At 36.0% G+C, this 12,557-nt stretch overlaps 2 protein-coding genes and 1 long non-coding RNA gene across 14 annotated transcripts; 2 read left to right on the forward strand and 1 right to left on the reverse strand.

The window, feature by feature from the left end:
* The first annotated feature begins 73 nt into the window (after positions 1 to 73).
* LOC132805133 (uncharacterized) lies at positions 74 to 2,336 on the forward strand. 2 transcript variants are annotated; one of them, XR_009640500.1, is made up of 4 exons: positions 74 to 413; positions 981 to 1,139; positions 1,300 to 1,547; positions 1,950 to 2,336. It is a non-coding gene; the product is annotated as an uncharacterized LOC132805133 (long non-coding RNA). The 2 variants fall into 2 exon arrangements; XR_009640501.1 differs by having other exon boundaries at positions 80 to 413; positions 1,300 to 1,445.
* A 1,501-nt stretch (positions 2,337 to 3,837) lies between these two features.
* On the reverse strand, positions 3,838 to 5,171 carry LOC107410017 (F-box/kelch-repeat protein At3g23880). Its single transcript, XM_016017433.4, has one exon. The coding sequence runs from the start codon at positions 5,169 to 5,171 to the stop codon at positions 4,053 to 4,055; it is 1,119 nt and encodes a 372-aa protein (XP_015872919.2). The 3' UTR covers positions 3,838 to 4,052.
* A 362-nt stretch (positions 5,172 to 5,533) lies between these two features.
* LOC125421306 (glycerol-3-phosphate dehydrogenase [NAD(+)], chloroplastic) lies at positions 5,534 to 8,947 on the forward strand. Of its 11 annotated transcripts, none has more exons than XM_048469923.2 (6): positions 5,572 to 5,711; positions 5,795 to 5,981; positions 6,273 to 6,343; positions 6,465 to 7,956; positions 8,041 to 8,223; positions 8,353 to 8,947. In XM_048469923.2, exons 4-6 carry the CDS (start codon positions 7,810 to 7,812, stop codon positions 8,365 to 8,367), a joined length of 345 nt encoding a protein of 114 aa, XP_048325880.2. In that variant the 5' UTR covers positions 5,572 to 5,711; positions 5,795 to 5,981; positions 6,273 to 6,343; positions 6,465 to 7,809; the 3' UTR covers positions 8,368 to 8,947. The 11 variants fall into 11 exon arrangements, with proteins under 11 accessions (XP_048325877.2, XP_048325880.2, XP_048325881.2 ...); XM_048469924.2 differs by having other exon boundaries at positions 6,842 to 7,956; XM_048469925.2 differs by having other exon boundaries at positions 7,135 to 7,956.
* The last annotated feature ends 3,610 nt before the right edge of the window (positions 8,948 to 12,557 follow it).

The following is a 12,557-nucleotide window of genomic DNA, read 5'->3' on the forward strand; positions in this document are numbered from 1 at the left end:
TATTATAGCAGAGAGAGTGTGCTACAGAAAAATACCAATTGCATTTTATAAAATGTTCTATTGCAGCGCATAAAGAACGCAATTATACTAATTTTAAGCATTGCAATAGAAATAATTTTTAACATTGCAATAGAAATCAGCAATGGCACACTAAACTGATTGGCTAATCAAATTGCTCACTTAAGGAACACGTGAGACTGCACGTGATAATTTCCACCTGTAGAGCACTACAACTGAGAATCCTCAATTGGCTTGGTTGGTGAGGAGCAGGTGGTGGTGGTGGTGGAGAAGCTTGACGATGAGACCGCAGCCTGCCTTAGATGATGATAATGGCGGAGAAGCAGCGTAGCCGTTGGATCTCCCTTGGGCCATGTCTGCCATTTTCTACCGTGATAAATAATTGGCTATGCAAGGTATTATTTCCTCCGTCTTTTCCAATTTTTATGTTTTTCTAAATTCACTCTTTGCTTTTTTCGGAATTTTCTGTGATTTTCTTTTAAAATGTTTGTGTGGTGCTAATGGAATATAATTTGTCTACTTGTTTATGCTGAACCATATAGTTTTTAACTAATATGGGTTTATTACATTGGTTTTTTTTTTTGGTTGTTACCTGGTCTTAAGTGTATCTTTTATTTATTTTCTTATTGTTATCAGTTGTTACTATCAAGGCACTTTCCCTCAAGTCTAACTATATATGTTTGAGTACAGCATGAACAATCTTTATATAATAGTCTGATTTTGTCACCATCCACATTTGAGGACTGTGTCTTGTGGAAAACGTTTTCATATCTTTATTCATCTTCTTCAAAACTGGCCTGCCAAAGTTCCTTTGCGGCTGTTTCTAGAAATTTTGGGATTTCCGAATTGTTTTATTGTGTAGCCATTTAGTGTCAATAACTTTCCAGCATTTTACGTTTTTAGTTTGACTTGCAATTTTATGAGAACAAAAAACAAATCCATATTTACATTTTCACTTGCAGGTGATGGACATGCACCTAAATATATTGGCCAAGCAGCACATAGAAACATGTTTGTGAAGATCCATGCTGAGAAAAGTCCATTCTTGGCGGAGAAGCTTAAAGGTCCTTGTTCTTCCAACACTTGCCCTTTTAAAGAAAACCAAAGTGGATGATTATGTGGTATGTCATGTAGGAAGTTTTCTATGTTACAAACTTAATCTGCACTTATGGCGTCCTATTCTTTTTTTTTTTTTTTTTTTTTTTTTTTTTTTGAGTGAAAAATATTATCCTTTGAAGCTTGTCTATTTATAACACATAAATTTTGCTTTATGTCTGTTAGGTGGGCTTTGATCAACTTGGTGGAACAGATGAGTTCATCACAGAGGAGTTGGAGGAGAGGTTGGATAAAGCTCATCTCTTTTGAGGGTGAATCATCCTCCCTATCGAAGTCTAGCATGCGCACCAGGAGCGTATTGCAAAACCAAGGTCAGACTCATCAGCTCAGATTAAAACTGCATTATAAATTGTAGCAATATTTTTGGTTCAGTGGTGGAAAGTAGATACGTTCGCATTATCCTTCATCATATGGTGAGGAAATAGGCATATTTACCTGCTTTCATTGGGCGGTCTAGCTTGTACTTTAGTAAAATTTCAGATATATTGCTGTCTACATGTGTGGTAATATCATTTGAATCATTGCCTTGACGATATCCAATTGGTGCATACAACTATTCAAATAGTTTTGCAAGATTCCAATGCTATCAAAATCCCTAAATTTAACATTGAAATTTGGAAAACATCTTGTGCTTTCTTCATCAGTGTACTGTCTGATGTGCAGTGAATTAAACTTTGAATTTGTTTGTGGGTAATGTCATAAAGCAACTGAGCAAATTTGAGAAAATTGTAATACCAAACTAGTTTGATAACCTATTCAACTTTGGTAGGGCATCAAATTCTCACGACTCTAACCTGAAACTTATTTTATAACAGGAACAGTGGAAAAACGTTCATAATACTACAGCTTGCTCCAAGTTAACAAGCTAACTTCCCTAAGCAACAACTTAGAAGACAAGAATCTTACCCAAAAATAAAAAATAAAAAAAAAAAGCAAGCAGACAAGAAAATATTAAGCTAACTAGGCTAGGAAACAATGTATATATAATACTCTGCAACATGTACCACTTATACAGGCTGCTGCTTAGAAGCACGAGCTTGTTGCAGAACCCTTTTCCAGTGTGGTTGTTGGCTGTGCAGAGATTTCTCTGTGAATTAGAATGAGTCAAAAAAAGAACATTGTTACTAGACCCTGTTTGGAAGAAAATAAAGAAAATCAAAAAGGGTCAGCTAACAAATCTTAATGAAGGTTTTCAATCTCTACATATAAGTAGTAATACATAATGATAATCTCAACGTGGATACTTCTAAAGCAGACTGAGCAACATAATTCCCACAGAGGTCTTGAAATCGTGCATTTGCTACAATTTCAGCCAAAAGTCTCTTCTTAGCTTCTCCTGTCTGTGGAGCATGAGAAGCTGCACAAGCATAAGAAATACAAGTTTGCATTATACATCACCCACTTTTGTCTGTAGCTATTTCCAAGCAATTTGCTGCTGCGTCATCCAAAAGAAGCTGCAATGGAAAAGAACCATACCCTATTAAATTACCACATCAGCACGTAGGGCTACATGAGTAAGTGGGTGCAATTTTCTTTTTTTTTTTTATTTTTTTTTTTGGTGCTTTCAAAATTTTGATGAGTCTTTTATAACGAGAAGAAAAAACCCTAATCCCCGAAACAGTAACAATTAGAATTTCATCTATATTCATCATCTGTGCTATAAAACACTTTCAACAAATTTTTCAGCTTTTAGCTTCATCTTGTTGAAGTGATTTCTTGTTTTGTTTGTACTTGTTCTTATTTATGAGAATTACTGTTTGGAGCGACGTGCACTTTCAAGACATATTCCAGGGCAATTTGATGGGGCAAAGAGTCGGAAATAGTGTGCCTTTTTTTTTTTGGGAAAAAAAAAAAATTCTAGAAAGTGCTAAAATTTTTATCTTTCTTTGTCAAATTCTTAATAAATCTGGTGTACTTTCTTCGTAAAATACATATATTTTTTCATTCATCGATGAAGATCACAAATGCAGTATAACCACCGTTGATGAAGTTGGTTATGAATAGCTGAATTAGTACCTTATATTGTTTTACTTTTGGAATCCCCTATCCTATCCCCCTTTTTCTTTGAGACCCTTTTCTCAAGAGCCTTGATATATAGTATTGCTGATATATGCTGCATATCCGTATATATCAAACATCTTCACTGATTCCAAAAAATACATGATTATCTGCTGCAAGTTAGAATCCTTCATTCCTTTCTTTCATAGTATGATTGCCAAAACTGTCTCTTCTGAGGATGCATATCAAATTCCATCATAAGACCAAAAGTACAAAAAAACTGTACAGCATACAAGTAGATTTTAAAGTATAAATCGAGCTTCAATGTAGCATGCTAATATGTTCCTAACAAGACTATTGAATGAGCTCCAACGCTCAATTTGAAGATAACTGATCTTTCTGGAATGGGAGACATTATGCCTCTTTCTGTGTGTCTTTCCAGAAACACAATAGTAAGGGTCTGTATTGGATGATAAACTAAAATTATAAGATAAGTTCCATGAATAAGATGCTCCAAAATTTACAATGCATGCATTGATAGGTGCACTGATGCATCAAAATTTTGCAACCATGGATTTTAATTTATACTTGCTGCAAAGTTTTTGTCAAATTTGTAAAAGCGAAGGAGATAGTTCATAATGCATGTGGACCTAATCATCTGGTGATTCTTTTGGCAATTTCTAGCCCACCAATATTTGACCACAATTTTCTAGCCACGAATATAGGCAAATGTGATATGTCAGGCTTTAAGACTAACCACTTCAATATTTCTGACTTTTCACTAATACCATGTCTCCAAATTCAAAAACAAAATTTTACATGGAAAATGACAATGAAACTCTTAACTAATACCAACCATTGCACATGGAAAATGAAAATGAAAAAAGCATTACTTCTAACAATTTCTTTCTAGTGTTCGTTCAGCTTTCATCGTCATTCCCACAGTTGGGTGATACCAGACTCTCACAGTACACAATCTCCTGCAGATGGTGCTCAGCCTCTCTCACTGCAAGCTGCCGGAACCTATTCTCTCCGGGATCGTACACCACGAATCCCTTTCCTCTCACATTCATCAGCAAAGCACCGGTCTTAGTATAACAAAACGGCTTGTACAGGCAGCTATAAACTGAAGGACTGACTCCCTGAAGCGTTGGGATTATGATGAGCTTGGTCCAGGTTTCATCATCCTTTGTGGACCAAACATGGATGTGAGTGGCTAACTGGGAGTGAATCACACAAAGCGAGTCTCTCAGAGAACCCAACCACGTTATACTCCAACAGGACTTATCAGGTGCTGTAGGAACTACCCTGAACTTCTCTTCCACCAAATCAAAACGCAAAATCACATATCTGGAAGCTTTGTTGTCCAGACAGAGCCAATAAAGTCCACCATTTGCATTAATGGTGGCCTGGGTCTGAAACCCATTGTCCACGAAGTAAGGAGGAGTTTCATAGTCTGCAAGTGTCCTCCACGAATTGGATTTGGACTTGAGCGTGAATATCTCCACCCGATGATTGTAGCCGGGGTATTTCAACCGGCAGTACCAAGAGGGTACTGTTACAATCTTGTAATCGCCAATAGTGGGGTCGTAGCCGATTCCAAACGATTCCGTGGTGCTGTGAAAGTTAGGAGGAAGAGGAAGCTTTCTGTGTTCTCGAATTGATGGATTGTAGACGACAAGAAGGCCATTTTCTTGTTCGTTGTCGATGACCAAACAGAGTAACCCATCACAGTGTCCCTTCACGCGGTACTTCGAATTCTTAACTAGACCCAATTCCAGCTCAGCTGTAACTGCAGCAGAGCCATCATCATGGTGTTGGAGGAAGGAAAGGATGCCTGTAGTGGAACCAGAGAGAAGTATAGAAGAAGCAGTTCCCATGGAGATATGGGATTGGATCAGTCTGGAGAGATGGGTTCGAACGAAGGTGGGATCGGAGATAAGTGAACGCCATGATTTGGAAACGCACCGGAATCGGACCAATGATTTCACCGGCAGTCTTCGCAGAATATCGACCACGATATCATCGGGAACATCCATGGATTGGGTTGGGTTGGGTTGGAGTTGGGATATTGAAGATGAGCTTGTTTGTCAAATTCCTGAAATCTGGTTTTTAATTTCTTTCGTGGATCGCATACGGCTACAATTGGAAGTTGGACTGTGAATAGCTCATTATTGACTGCCATTCCTCTATCCTATCCTATCCTATCAAATCCTCTCCTCTCTTTTCCCTTCATTTTTTTTATTGAGAATTGATACCTTTTTCAAGGGATTGGACACATGCCGTTCAGAACCATTTCTCTATAAATGTATATTATTCTCTCTTTGTCTTCTTCTCCATCTTCTCCAATTTTGCAGTTACAACCGTTCTTTCCGAAACCATGTAAAATTTAGTCAAAAGTAGGAAAAATATGAAAAACCCCACAACCTGAGCAAAAGTGCACCATGAACAACAAATTTATGTGTGACTTCACTTCCTATGGACTCTGCTCTTCATCGTGTGAATTTGCTGTTAAGGTGGTTGAATTGGGACAGTTGGCTGGTATGAATTTGCTGTTAAGATGGGTTCTCTTAGAACCAGTGAGCATCTATGTCAGTTTAAAAGCTTTGTTTGCTACCCCTGGATAGCATTTTAGTAATAAGTTTAATTGTTAATTAAACAGATTGATGAACTACAATTCTAAGAAGCAGAAACAGAACCAGAGGACAACTGAAACAAACTCAGAAAGCAGCAACACGCAGTGATAAAGAGGCAAGGATCCAGAATGTACCAGGTTGGGTTATGAGATGGGGCCCTGAGAACACATATAAATACCAAGAGAATATAAGCAAGCAATGTCCAGCAAGCTGGTATGATCTAGGCTCTCCGACACACTCCACCTAGGGAAATCACTCTTATAGAAGTATAAAATAGGACACTTTACTTAAGTTATACTTCTCATACAGTTACACATGAGGGAGAACAAAAAAAAAAAAAAAAAAAAAAAGAGCCGTCAAACTCATACATCTACACGCCATAAACAAATTTCTGATGTGAAAATTCTGCTGTGACATTGATATAAACTCATTCAACAATTACACATTGAAATTAAAAATGAAAACCATGCACTATTTCTAACAAATAGTTCCTTTTCCTGTTAGCTCGGTTGAGTAACAAACCGTACAAGCAGAGTCAAGCTAATTAATTTTTATGTGGAGCAGATGCCAAGCAGGTAAGAACAAGCTTCTCATCTTCTATCAATGAGAATCACTGTAACTGGTAAATAACTTTTCTGCCTCATCTGATCTTTGCATGTTTGCATTTGCATTAAAATGTTTGTCTAAATGTAGCAGTATTTTATCTTTCACAATAAGTGCTTCCCAGAACACAAGCTACCATGAAATGTCATTGCCACAACTGATGCCAAATCTGCTTTGCTTGGCACTGACTATTGTTTTCATCACATTCCTGTACAGGTTTTCAGTTCCTTGCCTCACCTCTGTAAATGCTGAGCATTTTTAATAATGTCCCTTTCAGTCTTATTTCATAAAAATTTTCAATTAACCTCTCCCTTCTAAAAATGTATTGCTGTTCATATTCCACGTCTAAAACTACGGGAGGATGATATTTTTTTATTTTTTATTTTTTTGGGTAAAATGTTGCATAAATAGGTGCTGCTACCTGAATCTTGTCTATGCTACTACTGTAGTTAAACTCCGGTTTTCTATAGGGAATTGCAGATTATGCTGATCCAAGCTTGCCACTCAGATCCCTTAGCAAAGTCTTGGAGCTTAATACATTAAAGATGATGTCTCAAATTATTTCCTGAATATTGAAGAATTCACACCAGCCTTTTATTTTATTAACAGGGTCTTCTTTTGCATTAGAATTGATGAACAAATTATCGACAAGTAATATATTGGGCATCTCAAAGAAGGATTTTGTTCATTATTGAATTTTGATCAATTTGTCTTTCCAAGTAGTAGACAAGTCTTATCTTATCCATGGATTTTGCTTTTGCAGCAATGGTTGTGGCATCTAAAAGCAAGAAATTGGTGAATGCAGCTCAGCAGCTAGTTGCTTCTAATCATCTAAGAATCAGCACTTCAAATTATTGTATTATATAAGCTAAACTCTGTAACTAATGCATATAATTTGCTTGTAAATGCCAAAGCTAGCCATCATAATTTTGTCTTCAATCTCGTTGAAACATGGCTTCTATAGGCTGTAATGCCTAAAATAGTTTGTGTAAGATTAAGTGGACTGGCTCAGCTTGTAATTTCTGATTACTCCAGTGATGTAATAGGGTGGAAATTGCAGGTGACAGGTGCACTAAAAAATGTGCTCACAGTAGCTGCAGGAATTGTGAAAGGCATGAATCAGTAAATTACACAATTATCCAAAAACAGTAAATAACTTATTCTGCTTCTTGCCTTGGTGCAGGAATTGTGAAAGGCATGAATCAGTAAATTACACAATTATCCAAAAACAGTATATAACTTATTCTGCTTCTTGCCTTGGTATCCATTTTGTTTGTGTGTGATTTGCTTTGTAATAAATTATTTCCCACATGCCTTTTTCATATGCTTCTCCTTTAGTGCTCTTGGCATGATTCAGGTTGCTTGTTGCAAATAATTCATCTGTTTTCATCAATTGTTCTCTACTCACAACTTTTCCCTTCAACTTTATCTCCTAAAAATGGGTGCAAAGCCAACAATAATTGGTCTATCAGGAGTCAGAGACATTATGCTTAACTGTTTTGTGAATCTTTCCAGAAGTATCAGAGTTGGGATCAGTTTTGGATTGGAGGAGAAGCTTGATGATATACTAAGTTCCATAAATCAGGTGCTTCACAATTACAATAGATCTATTGATAGTTGGAGTAGTGCTAATCGATGTGCAATGCTAATAAATGATCACAATGAGCAGGTAGCTGAAGGCGTAAATGATCACAATGAGCAGGTAGCTGAAGGCATATCAACAGCTGGAGTTGTGGTCGCATTGGCCGAGAAGTATAACACGAAGATGCCAGTTTTAACAGCAGCTGCTTGTATTATTGACAGCGAAATGACAACAAAGAAGGCTGTTGTTGAGTTGATGCGCTTTCCTCAGGTCAGTCATATCCCTTATTAAGTTCAATAATCAAATGATAAGTTTATGGCTGCTAGTTGAGCCGCCATCTCTTTCCTCTTCAATTTTATGTTGGTTTGCAAAATTAAAAGAGATAATTTCCAATTTTAGGCTGAAGAAGTGTGAGTTGGAGTAGGCTCTGCCAAAGACCAAGTGCTGGTTGATAAAGTGAAAGCATAGGTTGATCAAGACTTGTATTTTGTGATGTCCAGTTGCCTTAAGAACTACCTAAGAATGGTGGTAACACCTGATCAACGACAGCTCAACAAAGACCAGCAGAGCGCAAGTTGGCTATGATGGTTTGTAGAGTCGGTTTTAAAACCCGGTTGGGTTAACTGACCTTTGTAAACTATCAATAGTGTTAGATCTTCATGTTCTTGTATCTCTGATTGTATTGAGAGAACTCCAGGTGAGGAGTTGCATCTGAGTCCTGTGGGTAAACTCCATAGAGTGTTTAAGACTTCAGAGAGAGTCTGAGCGAAAATAGAGAATCCAGTTGAGAGTCCAACTGAGAGAAGTTTTCTGTACTTCCGCAGAGTAATTCGAATTTCATTGCTTTCTTCTCATATTTCTTCTCTATGGTGGTCAGAGAACCACAACATATTTGTAAAGATTTCACAGGCATTCACAATTCTTTTTCTGTTTTTGTATTGTGCTGTCTCCGTGGAACTTGGAAGTGGAAAGCAATTTCGGAAGTCATGGATTATAGTGTTTTTTTTTTTTTTTTTGGTAATTATTTGTAATTTTTTTTTTCTCTATAAGTCAGGGATTATAGTTTCTGCAAAGTTTGTGCATTTTGTCAATGTAGTAATTTCCGAAAGAGATGGTTCATTCGTAAGGGGAGCTCTGCTAGGTGCTATTCTTTTGGCAATATCTAGCCAAAACTCAGGTCATGAATATAATTGAACAACTCTTTGTATTGTATATCTCCTGAATGAGGATTCAGGTAATGTCTTTTTCAAATGTCTAACTCGTAACCTCTCAGTGGTACCATGCATCAAAAACAAAATTTGGCAAGAAAAATCAGCTTTATATGTATGTATATGCATACATATATATATGTATATATATCATTGACAGAAACTCAACTAATCCCAACGAAAAGCATTAATTCTAACAATTACTTTTCCGGGTTCACCATTCTTCCTGGCTAGCAAACCCAGAAAGAACCATATGTGAAGCAGTTCCAAGGGAGATATGGCATTCCTTCATTCTGGAGAGATGAGTTCGAATGAAGGTGGGATCTGAAATGAGAGATCGCCATGTTTTCGAACGCACCGATTTCATCGGCAGTCTTCGCAGAATGTCCACCACGATTTCGTCTGGAAAATCCATTGAGATTCTTCTTCTTCTTCTTCTTCTTCTTCTTCTTCTTCTTCTTAATAAAGGAGTGTTGGATTGATTCAAAAGCTGGGTAGGTGAATTTCGGAATGGAGAAGAAAAAAGAAATTGGATCTGATAGAAATCCTAGAAATCTTTGGTCATTTAACGTAGCAGAGAGTGATAAAGGAACAAATATCTGCCACACAACTCCCACCTTTAATACAAGGGTGGTGGGATCCATCCATGCCCATGTTTGTTTTGCCAGATTGAGCAGATCAGGATAGGACACATTTCCAATTCGATGTTTGGAAAGCAAATATAGAAGAGGCAGAGAATTATTCTGTTGGTCATTTTATCTTAAATGAAGGGGACAGATATGACCCATGTAAATATTTGGATCACTTTTGTCCGAGCAAGCACTCTTTGAAGCATCTCTGGCTGTCCCGTGATCGTTCCGTCCTAGCTGACCCATCCTCTTCGAAGCATCTCCAAGCTGACCATCCCCTCCGAAACATCTCTAGCCGGTGAGTTCTTATTCTTCTTCTTCTGCATTCTTCTTCTTCTTCTTCCATCATCATCATCTTGCTCTCTTTTTTTCGTTTTTTACGTCATTTTTTTATCTGAAAAATTATGAAATTTTATTTGTTTCATGTCATTTGTTGATCTACAAAATTAGCTTCAATCTATAAAATTAGGGCTTGATTTGATATTCAGGAGGAAGAAGGCTTGATTTTGGAGGCTTAAACTAGAGTTAAAGCATAGTGTTCTGTTTTTACCTATTGTTGATGTATTGCTTATGATGCGTTGGCTAGATTAATTCTGTTTGTGATGTTGATTTGAGAATTAAAACTAACTTGGGCAATGTTTGTGTGCAAAGAATTAGAATTAGATGATGGTGATAGTCGAGTGATAGTCGTATGTTTGCTTCAAATTCTGGAGCAACCTATAGAGGTCTGAATCCCACTGAACTTGTCAAAGAGGGCTTTAAGTTGGGATGCCAATAAGAAAGAGTCTTCCACTTCTGAAGCAACAAATATTATAAATAAATAAATAAATAAATAAAAACTCATCGGAACCCCTACACACGGATAAACAAAGTGGAAGATTAAAAAACATATAAAAAAGAAAGGCTAACCATGTTCTTTCCCAGTTATGGAATTGAGAAATGATGAAACTTCTTCCTCTCTTTCCTTTAGCTTATCCTCTTTAGCTTGGTAATCCTCTAGATAAACAATGTATTATGCAAATCAACAATTACAGAGGCTGCTAAATTAGTTGTGCTCTCAAACTGTTTACTCATATCTCGAACTTTTCTGGTAGCAAGTAGCAACATTTCCACTTCTTTAAGATATTTGCTGCCACTAAAACGTATCCAATCAAAATTAGATTTTAGACAATAATAGCAATATTGTTTCAACCGTGAATTTTATTGATACATATTAGTGAAAACACACACACACACTCGTTTTCTTTTTTCAGTATTTTTAATAGTGATATCCACATGCACACAAACCCCAAGAGCCCTTGACATATTCATCCAAAAAGTGGAAATATCTTACCCAAATTGTTTTTAACTTCAAACTGCAGTTCTTTAGTTTTCAGGTCATATTGTGCATAAAACTCAACCTATCGATATGATAGGTTTATTTCCTTGTTCCCATTGGACTAAGCGAGCTAACGTGAGATTGATTGTTCATGGTTGAGTTGGTAAAAATTGGTGCAGGTCATTGGAAATATTTTAATTTTTCAAATATCTGTTTGTCGTAGCTATTGGAAATATTTTAATTTTCAAAATGCATTATTGAGTATGTGTGCATATCCTATTTGCTTATATTTTAATTTCTTAACTTATTATTCTTTGCATGCAAAGTCAAATGTGAAGTTAATTAAGCAAACGGCTAATGCTCTTTTGCTTTCTTTGTTAGGCTTGTGAATGCTTTTCTTCACTTTAAAAGAATATTATGTTGGTCAAATTAGTGCTAGATTGTTCTTTGGCAAACTCGGATGCAAGTAATCAAGTATACAATGTCAAGAATGTGAGAAAACAAGATTTGCATATGGATTTGGACTTGGTTGCATGATTTTGTAGGGAGAAGCAAAGTTGACATTTTGATCTTTATGTAGTTTCCTGGAATGAATTGTTGTATTTGTCTTGCCGAATTTTCTATTTCAATTACCTATTTTCCTATTGGATAATCAATATTTTGTTTTGCACTGTCTTCAAAGAAAGTGCTATCATATCCCATACTTTTAAATATTTAATTCTTTACATGTCTTCTACTCTTTCATACTCAATATATTTTTTTTCAAACAATCAAACAATTTTTCGGAAATTCAATACCCAATATTGTCTTTCAAGACTGTCCCTTTTGTTGCAAGTCTTGAAGATAAAATTGTAAAATATAAAGTACATGTTTTTTTGATTGTCAAGAATGGATGAAATTGCCAATTTATTATATACATGTTCTTTTAATTGTCAAGAATGGATGAAATCGCCAATTTATTATATATTCCTCTTCTTCTATAATTTTTATACCTAATCTTTAGCACGCAATAAAAACTATAATATTGTGGGTTTAAAAAAAAATTGCATGAAAACACGGAATATAAATTTACAACTTTAATTAAATATAATTTTTTTTAAATATAAATATAATTTTTAAAATTTTCATTTTTAAAAAAATAAAAACTATAACTATAAAATAGTCCAATCCAGTCTGATCCTGCACTAAACATTGGACAACTAGTCCATCATTCAATCCAAAACTATACCAAATACAATATTGCACTATTATATCATGTCCGATCCGATCGGATCTGAACCTGTCATGCATACCAAACACCACTTAAATGTAAGAAATTGGAGAATGCGGCCCAGCAACTAGTTGCTTTCTAGTCATCTAAGAATCAACGCTTCAAGGTATTGTATTTGCATTACATCCACTAAAATTTTCAAATCAATGCATACAATTTGCTTGTAAATGCCAAAGCTG

The sequence above is a fragment of the Ziziphus jujuba genome, chromosome 8, assembly GCF_031755915.1.
Source record: "Ziziphus jujuba cultivar Dongzao chromosome 8, ASM3175591v1".
In the NCBI taxonomy this organism is placed as follows: Eukaryota; Viridiplantae; Streptophyta; class Magnoliopsida; order Rosales; family Rhamnaceae; genus Ziziphus; species Ziziphus jujuba.

Excerpts from the sequence above, each read along its gene's own strand:
- LOC107410017 (XM_016017433.4), bottom strand. The coding sequence starts at position 5,171 with ATGGATGTTCCCGATGATATCGTGGTCGATATTCTGCGAAGACTGCCG.
- LOC125421306 (XM_048469920.2), top strand. The coding sequence starts at position 7,810 with ATGGGTGCAAAGCCAACAATAATTGGTCTATCAGGAGTCAGAGACATT. Across the intron at positions 7,957-8,040 it reads TACTAAGTTCCATAAATCAG|GTAGCTGAAGGCGTAAATGA; the intron begins GTGCTTCACAAT and ends CACAATGAGCAG.